The sequence below is a fragment of the Centropristis striata genome, chromosome 10 (genome assembly GCF_030273125.1).
Source record: "Centropristis striata isolate RG_2023a ecotype Rhode Island chromosome 10, C.striata_1.0, whole genome shotgun sequence".
Taxonomy (NCBI): domain Eukaryota; kingdom Metazoa; phylum Chordata; class Actinopteri; order Perciformes; family Serranidae; genus Centropristis; species Centropristis striata.
This window is the reverse complement of record NC_081526.1, coordinates 35,958,948-35,968,303: the sequence shown is the minus strand read 5'-3', so window position 1 is coordinate 35,968,303 and position 9,356 is coordinate 35,958,948. Positions and strand designations below refer to the sequence as shown.

At 41.2% G+C, this 9,356-nt stretch overlaps 1 protein-coding gene across 1 annotated transcript; it reads left to right on the top strand.

Annotated features, from left to right (window-relative positions):
* The first annotated feature begins 805 nt into the window (after positions 1 to 805).
* On the top strand, positions 806 to 8,877 carry cnot11 (CCR4-NOT transcription complex, subunit 11). The gene is made up of 7 exons (XM_059343590.1): positions 806 to 1,656; positions 4,993 to 5,157; positions 6,500 to 6,652; positions 7,073 to 7,275; positions 7,635 to 7,837; positions 7,989 to 8,085; positions 8,398 to 8,877. The coding sequence occupies exons 1-7, from the start codon at positions 1,338 to 1,340 to the stop codon at positions 8,593 to 8,595; spliced, it is 1,338 nt and encodes a 445-aa protein (XP_059199573.1). The 5' UTR covers positions 806 to 1,337; the 3' UTR covers positions 8,596 to 8,877.
* Positions 8,878 to 9,356: the final 479 nt, after the last annotated feature.

The following is a 9,356-nucleotide window of genomic DNA, read 5'->3' as shown; positions in this document are numbered from 1 at the left end:
CCATCCCATTCTGCATTGATTAAATGATTATCATCACATGAACAAACTAAAAACAAATGTCTTAAACCTTTTGAAGGTAAAATAAAACGAGCAGGCTGTGAACAAAATGTGTAATTTGTCTCCATCTTGTGGCGTTTAGGGGGAAGTAAAATGTGTCCATGCAGCCACTGTACATTCAGTAATGTTGGTGACATGATGCATATGGGTATATATATATATATATATATATATATATATATATATATATATATATACATATATACACACACACACATATATATATACATATACATATATATACACATATATATACATGTACAACACTCCGCTCCAAATACTGGAACAGTTACTTACTCCATATCATATGTGTGTGTGTGTGTGTGTGTGTGTGTGTGTGTGTGTGTGTATATATAGGTTTTCAATACATATATATATATAATTCCCTGAATGGCTTGCCATAATATATATGTGTTTATATATAAATATATATTTTTACATATATATAAAACCAATAGCTCATGACAGTGAGCGTGGCATTTTGGTATTACACCACGGCTAAGGGGCGAACAATTAAATATAACTAATGTACATATATTTAACTAATCTGATCTGGAGCTGGGTGAAAACCTTGACCACTGGCTCACTGGCAGACATTTCCATCCACAGTGTAATGCAGGAGTCTGCTTTTAAATGTTGCTCTTCGACTTTAAGAATGTTAGTGTGACGTCATTCAGAGTGTTCGTGTACACCGCATGGTCTTATGGGTAAATGAGTTCGTTGCTGGTGGAGTTAGCGTCGATTTCTGTTATTTTGTTTACTTTACATGTGTCGCTTTAGTTGTTTATAAATCATATACAGTAAGATAAAACGTGTTTTTCTGGCACATGAGATCGTTAAAGTGTCAGTTTGGATTAAAAACAGCAGTCCGATTTGAGCGGGAAGTGAAGCCCCGGAAGTGGAAACTACACTTCCCATAATGCGCTGCGTCTGAAGGGTCAGACTGAGTTTAAACGGCTAAAGCAGCAGTGCGGTGTGAAATATAGGCTACCTTAAAAAACCTCTTCAACAACTCGGAATAAATCCTCCAGCTGACGCGTCCCGGTGCCGCCAGACTGTTATGTAGCTCCCGGAGCGGCGGGCGCGGAGTTTAACGGACCGACTCTTTTGCTTTGTGCGATGTTTTCGCCGGTTTTTGTCAGTTAGCGCTGCTAAGCTAACGCTAAGCTAACTGCTAGCTAACGTGTCGGACAGGTGTGTTTGTTGACATGAAGTAACTGTTGTTATCGTTATTGACGTTAATCCGCCGCGGGTTCGAGCCCCCCTGTGAACACTGAACCATGACGCTGGCCCCCAAGGAGCTGTCCAACCTGCTGAGCATCATCTCGGAGGAAGCGTGCACCAACACCTTCGAGAGCCTGTCGGCGCACTTCCACCACTACTTCGGCAAGGCGGAGCACTTCAGGGTGGGCTCGGTGCTGGTGATGCTGCTGCAGCAGCCGGACCTGCTGCCCAGCTCTCCGCAGCGCCTCACTGCCCTCTACCTGCTCTGGGAGATGTACCGCACCGAGCCGCTGGCCGCCAACCCGTTCGCCGCCGTGTTTGCTCACCTGCTCAACCCCTCACCTGCCGGGGAGGAGCCCGAGAAGCTGCTGTCAGGTACACACAGGCAGGAGTCAATAGTCTGTCTCTGCAGATTCAGACCTGCAGCTCTGGACCCGCACTTCTAGGCCCCTTGTATTTCGTGACAGCGCCCCCTAATGGATTCAACTCAACTCAACTCAACTTTATTTGTAAAGCACTTTAAAACAACCACAGCCGCAACAAAGTGCTGTACATAAACAAACAGAACAAGAGACAATAAAATAAATAAAACAGGAATAAACACTAAAATACATAGATTCATTGCTTTTTAAAACAATATAAAAAACAATAAATAAAAGCAGACCATAAAAACACTAAAACAAGAGCAGAGTCTCATGCGTGGTTAAAAGCCAAGGAATAAAAATAGGTTTTAAGATGAGTTTTAAAAATTCAATTCAATTCAACTTCATTTATAGAGCGCATTTCATGCTGTTGATGACGTCGTTTCTTCTCGTGACCGGTCGGCCTTATATGCTATATATATATCTATGTTATATGCTGCTACCGCAAGGAATTGTGGGACGGCATTACCTCCTTTCCTTTCGTAAAGGATGGTCCGGTGTATCCTATGCTAAAGGAGATACTAAAGGAAGCATTGAAGCTCCTTTCCTTAACAGTTAGAGAATTCGAACAGCTCTTATCATGGCGGCTACGATAATACTTCCGGGTCATTTCACTCAGTTAGGAAGGTTCCTAAGCAAATTTTACTATTTGACCGCAGCCTATGTCTCTGCAGACCCGGAGACTGCAGATTCAGACCTGCAGCTCTGGACCCGCACTTCTAGACCCCTTGTATTTCGTGACAGCGCCCCCTAATGGATTCAATTCAATTCAATTCAACTTTATTTATAGAGCGCATTTCATGCACAAGGCAGACTCAATGTGCTTCACAATATACATAATTACAGTTGAAAAACAAAACAAAACAGAACAACAGAAAACAAGCAAATACAAACAATTAGAAAAAAAAATAATAAAAAAAAAAATAAGATCAATTACAAATTAATTGACGCGTGCAGGTAGACAAGCTATGCCATATTCACCACATACACACTTACTTACTCACACATGTGCACCCACTCCCACAACCACACGTACACAGTTCAACCAAATGCTGTTGAAAAAAGATTGGTTTTTAATCTGTTTTTAAAAATGGCTACTGATTTGGCATGTTTAACTGAGTCAGGCAGGGTGTTCCACTTTCGCGGGGCATAAACACTAAAAGCTGCTTCTCCTTCTTTGGATCTGGTGTGAGGGATGAGTAAGTGGATGGATGTAGTTCTGCAATTAAATCAACATCTCACCCAAACACCACTTTTTGAAGTATCATACAAGTTTCACTTGTATTACAGTTTACAATTTTAAAATTTTACTACATCCGCATACATTTTTTGAATTCTTGATAAAGCATGAAGCTTCTAACCAAAGAATCTGAAGTCTGATTCTGATGAAGCTATAGCCCCTTTCATAGTGCCTTCCCGCTATATTGCCGGAAAGATCTGTGCTGGCTCTTTGCCTTAGGGCATTCATAGTGATCCCGCGAAGGCAAAGTAATATTTGGAACCTTTCATAGTGCAGTCTGGCATCGCAGAATGAGGTGGGAGGAGACGATAGTCAGAGCAGCAACAGTGCTGGCAGTAGCACAGTGCTAATAGGCTACACAGTTAGCTCTGTAGAAGTACATACATGACATGATCCCGGCATCCCGCTTCATGCACGTTCATAGTGGAGGCGAGGTGTTACAGAGCTGTAAATGTCCCGGCAGAACACAGCACTATGAAAGAGGCGTATAAGTCTCCCTTTTAACAATTTTTGAACGTTTATTTACACCATTGATTCTAACAGTTTAAAGGTTTAGTACACTCCAATGCTAAACAGTTGAAAGGGTGATTACACCAAAGTACAAAATACTAACAAATGATTAAAGGTTTGTTACACTGTTTTCTTTGTTTAATCACACACAAATAATTATTTTTGTATACATTTATATAATTTACACATGTTTGATCCAACTATTCCAGTTCTTATATCTCATATTCATCAGATTACAAAACTTGCACTGCATTGATGAAACCCGCTACAACATATAACAGGAAATGTCTGATCTTGGGTATCCAGTCCTCACTTTTGTTGTGGGAATATGAAACAAAGGCTGTGAAATACTGAAATGGTTTAACATTTTTTTATTGAATGAACGAACAAATTAATAAATGAAAGTTATTTGAACACAGAATAAAACAAAAAATATACATATACAAACAGTAGTGTTCAATATAATAGCAGTCCAACGTGACTAACCAGATTAATCCAGTTTTTTAGTATAATTTTTATTGCTACATGGCAAACAAGGTACCAGTAGGTGCAGTAGATTCTCAGAAAACCAACAAGACCCAGCATTTATGATATGCAGCTCTTAAGGCTGTGCAATTGGGACATCGGGAAAGGGGTGTGTTAAAAAAAAATAGTGTGGCATTCAATCAGTGAGGTCATCAATTTTATGAGAAAATAGGTGTGAATCAGGTGACCTCTTTTAAAGGATGAAGATATATATATATACACACACATACATATATGTATTGTGTGTATATGTATATATAGACTGTTTCGTGGTGTTATTTATTTTTTCATGTTAAATCTCGACATCAAAAGTAACTAAAGCTGTCAGCTAAATGTAGTGCAGTAAAAGGTGCAATATTTGCCCCTCAAATGTATTGAAGTAGAAGTATAAAGTTGCATATAATGTAAATACTCAAATAAAGTACAAGTATCTCCAAATTGTTCTTAAGTACAGTACTTCAGTAAATGTACTTAGTTTACGTTCCACCACTGGAAACAATTTCATATCATACAAAACTTTAATCCTCATCTCTGATAATAATCATCAGTCACATTTCCACATCACACATGACTGCGATACTGTCACGTGCAAAGTACTTTAATCAAGCTACTAAAGTACTGATTCAACCATGTGACTTCCATTTTCTGCTTCTTTCTTCTTGTTTTGCAGCACATCTCAGACGGAAATATTCTACTTTACTTCACTGTTTTGATGTGATAACTTGAGTTAGTTCAGCACGTCTGAAGGCTAATACATACTCTGCAAGAACAGAGACATGTTTGTGTTCTCGAGGTGGAGAGAACAAGAACAAAGTTAGATCTGGTCGGGACATTCCATACTTCACAAGAAACACACGTCAAATTCAAATTTCTGACCAATCACCCAATAGTTGTCGGACACCACACAAGATAAAAGTTCTACCCAGATGATGTGTCAAGAACAGAGAAATGTGTCATCCTGTTCTTGCAGACTATGTATTATTCTTTCCCCTCTGTGTGTCGTGTGCCCTGCAGGGTTCCTGCCGCCCATCACGCAGCCCGAGAAGTTCTTCCTGTCTCAGCTGATGCTGGCTCCGCCCAGAGACCTGTTCAAGAAGACGCCTCGACAGGTGTCCTGCATGGACGTCGGCAACATGCCGCAGGCCATCGACATCAGCGGGCTGCAGCTCGCACTCGCAGGTCAGTGAACGCAGCGCACACACACAAACACACCTGGTTAAAGCAACACTTTAACCCTAACCCCAACACTGTAAAAGACTTAAAGAGTCCAAACGTGTCGACTGAATATGAATATATTTTCAGTGTAAACTAAAGTAACTGGCCCTCATTTATTAACGGAGCGTGCGACAGAGAGAGAGAGTGTAAAGTGGGCACACGATCAGATCTCAGTCTGCTCTCAGCTCGTCTACGCAAATTTGAGTCAGCGTGAAGTCCACACTCTGAGTCTGAGAATTGATCTTAGACTATTGTATCGATGCCTGGAGCTGATTAAACTTTGCCGTGTTTTTTTTTTTTTTATGGTGACAAACCAAAGCATGTTTAGGCTGCATCATTTATCATTAAAACATCGTTTAAAAGAAATTCACCCTGCGACCGTGAAATTCTTTAAACAGAATTCCAGCCGAGGATATTAAATGTTGTTGTCTTCTGCTATTTACCGATATCCGTCTCATACACCGGAGCGTTAGCGTCTCCTTCACCACCGGTGCTGCCCGAATAGAAACATTTCCAATCAGCGCTGCCACACACACCTCTATCTGGGAAAGAATTCTTACTAAATGTAAAGAAGTGAATAATATCTCTCCATCATAATAATAACAACAGTATTTGGATATTATATAGATTATTAGGCTTAATATATCACGATGTATAAATGAAATATTCCAACCTCGCCAGGAGTTAAATGCTCCACTGCTACTCTACTGACAGCACCAATGATTTCCTTCCTTTTCGCTTTTTATGCTGCCAAACAAAACCAGTTTGTTCTGTTGCACCTGTTGGTCATCAGTGTTTCACTTTCTGCCTCTGAGAAATTCCTCTTCTTTTGGAATTAAACTACCTCCTTCAACCAAAAGGCTGTAAAAACGTTTAGGTCTGTGCTCCAAATGTAAAATATTCACCAAACTTGTTGGAGTTTATAACTATAAGTACTTTTATTTCATAAACCTCCATCGCTGCATATTTTTTACTCTTATTGGCCACATTGCGTCCTTCAGTGTCGTAAACTCTCGGGGCGAGCCATCTGAATCGTGTATATATTTTATATATATATATATATATATATATACATTAGGGCGTGGTATTTAAATTACTCTAGTTTCCAGCCGCCACATTTATCAATAAATCCCAGGTGAACCCTTTCGTAAGACGAAATATACACTCAGATCTGCGCTCGTTTGATAAATGAGGGCCTCTCTTAGTGTTAGACGTGTCTGTTGGGTAAACTCACCATCAGCAGCTGCTCCTTCATGTGTTAATATCATATTTTTGAATCTCTGATGTGCTTTGTGTCTCTGAGCAGAGCGTCAGTCGGAGCTGCCCACTCAGAGTAAAGCGAGCTTCCCCAGCATCCTGAACGACCCAGACCCCGACTCGTCTAACTCTGGCTTCGACAGCTCCGTAGCCAATCAGATCATAGAGTCTCTGGTCACGGGACCCCGCCCCCCTCTGGAGAGTAAGTGTTGCTGATGTGACGAGAGCGGAACATAGCTGCAGGGTCTGAACCTGCAGGGTGACTGTTCAGCTCCTCTGTGGTTGGTTCAAGTGACGGTTAAACACAAAGCAGCCGGCTGAATTTCAGCTCATTTTAAGCTCAACAGCACAAAAACATCTGAAGCGGATAAAAATAAAAATAATAAATATTTTTATTGCAATTTTCTCAGTCATCAGACAAACATCCTGTCACATTTTCCTCTCTGTGTCCTTGTATGCACTGCAATATCTCAAATCTATAAGTCCTACAGCTCTATGGAATCAGCACAATCATGGCTAGAAGCGGGAATTGCAGCGTGACTAAAACAAAGATGCTGCAGGATGTGGAGGTGATGCTGCTGATGTCCTGACAGCCCGTCCTTCCCTTTCTTTCTGTCCTCAGGTCACTTCCGGCCCGAGTTCATCCGGCCGCCGCCCCCTCTGCACGTGTGCGAAGACGAGTTGGCGTGGCTGAACCCCACGGAGCCAGACCACAGCATCCAATGGGATCGCTCCATGTGTGTGAAGAACAGCACCGGCGTGGAGATCAAACGAATCATGTCAAAAGCCTTCAAGAGCCCACTGTCCGCCCAGCAGCAGTCTCAGGTCAGTGCACGCCATGCTCTCATGGCTCACATGACAAAGAAATGCTACTGATGTCATCACACAAGAGTCTCAGCTTTCCAGTCATACCCGATTTATGTAACTCATGTAACTCATAGACTGAATATTTGTGCATCCTGGGGTCCCTAAACACATACAAGAGGACAAAATAACACATGATAGTTTCAGTTTTTAAACTTGGTGATGATACATTTGTACTTATGATATTTTTTTAAACGGAAAACCTGCTGGTGGGTTGAGAGGTTCAGAGGGTTAATGCAACCGATTCTAGGAAAAAAATGCTGGTTTTATTCATCGCTAACTGTCTCTGTCTGTCCCTCTGTGTCTGTGTGTCCCTGCAGCTGCTGGCGGAGCTGGAGAAAGACCCGAAGCTGGTGTACCACATCGGGCTGTCCCCAGCAAAGCTCCCTGACCTGGTGGAGAACAACCCGCTGGTAGCCATTGAGATGCTGCTGAAGCTGATGCAGAGCAGTCAGATCACCGAGTATTTCTCTGTGCTCGTCAACATGGACATGTCCCTGCACTCCATGGAGGTGGTGAACAGGTGAGGACTTCAGTCAGTGTTGGCTGTAATATCTGCTGAATGTTTCTCTCAACAATAATGTGCATGTTTCATTTCACTGCTGTAGATATTTAGTGATGCAGATGTTTTCAGGATTCTCACACTGACTGAAGTTTCTGTGTTTCCTCCTCAGGTTGACTACCGCTGTAGATTTACCTCCAGAGTTCATCCACCTCTACATCTCCAACTGCATCTCTACATGCGAGCAGATCAAAGACAAGTACATGCAGGTAATATCACTGTTTTATTAATAATAACGATTAAAGAAATATCTGAGTGATGCTGGTAAAGTTTACCAGAATACAAAAACAGACAACATACTTTACTTGTCAAAAATGGTCAAATTTTAGAAATGCTTCTAATGGGTCAATCATAGTCTGTTGAAGCATATTAGAGCATAATATGGCCACAAATGATAGAAAAACACCACATTATGGGATGTCCTAAAATTACCCGCTCAAAAAAAGTCATAGTATAGCTACTACAGTGAATTTATGAGATAATTAAAGTAACTGAGTTGTTTTAATATCTGGTTCTTTCAGAACCGTCTGGTCCGTCTGGTGTGCGTCTTCCTTCAGTCGCTGATCAGAAACAAGATCATCAACGTCCAGGACCTGTTCATCGAGGTTCAGGCCTTCTGCATTGAGTTCAGCCGTATCCGAGAAGCTGCCGGCCTGTTCCGCCTCCTGAAGACTCTGGACACTGGAGAGAACCCAGCCGAGGCCAAACCCGCCAAATAATGAGCTCACAGAGACGCTGCACACAGCAGGAGTGGCCCGCGTTGCTAAATAATGCCCCCACCATCAGAAACCTGACGGGACGTGGTTTGGTTTGGTTCAGCAGCAGCAGCAGCAGAAATACTGTAAATATGTGGTGATGTCTTCTTCAGACTCTCAGATCCAGCTCTCCCCTGTCTTTTCCAGAAGTTAAAAATGAACTCACTTCACCATTTCATTTTTTTTTACCAGTGCTTTCTTTCCTTTGGAAATCTTTTCTCTAATTAAACAGATTGTCTAACTGAACCATGTGGAATATTTCATTCTTGTTGTTTGTAACCTTTAAACAGTTAGGTTCAAAATAACAGCAATGTGTTTAAAAAGAGTGAGTAAAGCCCAAAATCCTGATAATAACTTTAATTTCCATAGACGCAGATGCAATGGGAACACTGCACGTTCTATTTCAAATAAAACATGAAGAAAAATCTCACATTTGTTCTTTCTTCACAAAAAGTGAAGAAAAAGGAATATTAGACTGGTGTCTTTCCAAACTCAAACATTTACTGTATAAACTGAAAAAAGGCTTTCCTGTGAATCACTGAACTAATATTTAGTTCTTTCTGAAGTTGACACATTTTAAAATGCCTAAAAATGCTTAAAATTGGTCCATTTTTTAATTTATTTATTTAATTTGACCTAGAGGTTAGGAATTGGGCTTGTAACTAGAGGGTTGCAGGTTTGAATCCCAGGGCTGACAGGCCCACGACTGAAGTGGTCATAAATGA

Coding starts and splice junctions, on each gene's coding strand:
- cnot11 (XM_059343590.1), top strand. CDS start 1,338: ATGACGCTGGCCCCCAAGGAGCTGTCCAACCTGCTGAGCATCATCTCG. Junction 1,657..4,992: donor GCCCGAGAAGCTGCTGTCAG/GTACACACAGGC, acceptor TGTGCCCTGCAG/GGTTCCTGCCGCCCATCACG. Junction 8,086..8,397: donor TCAAAGACAAGTACATGCAG/GTAATATCACTG, acceptor TGGTTCTTTCAG/AACCGTCTGGTCCGTCTGGT.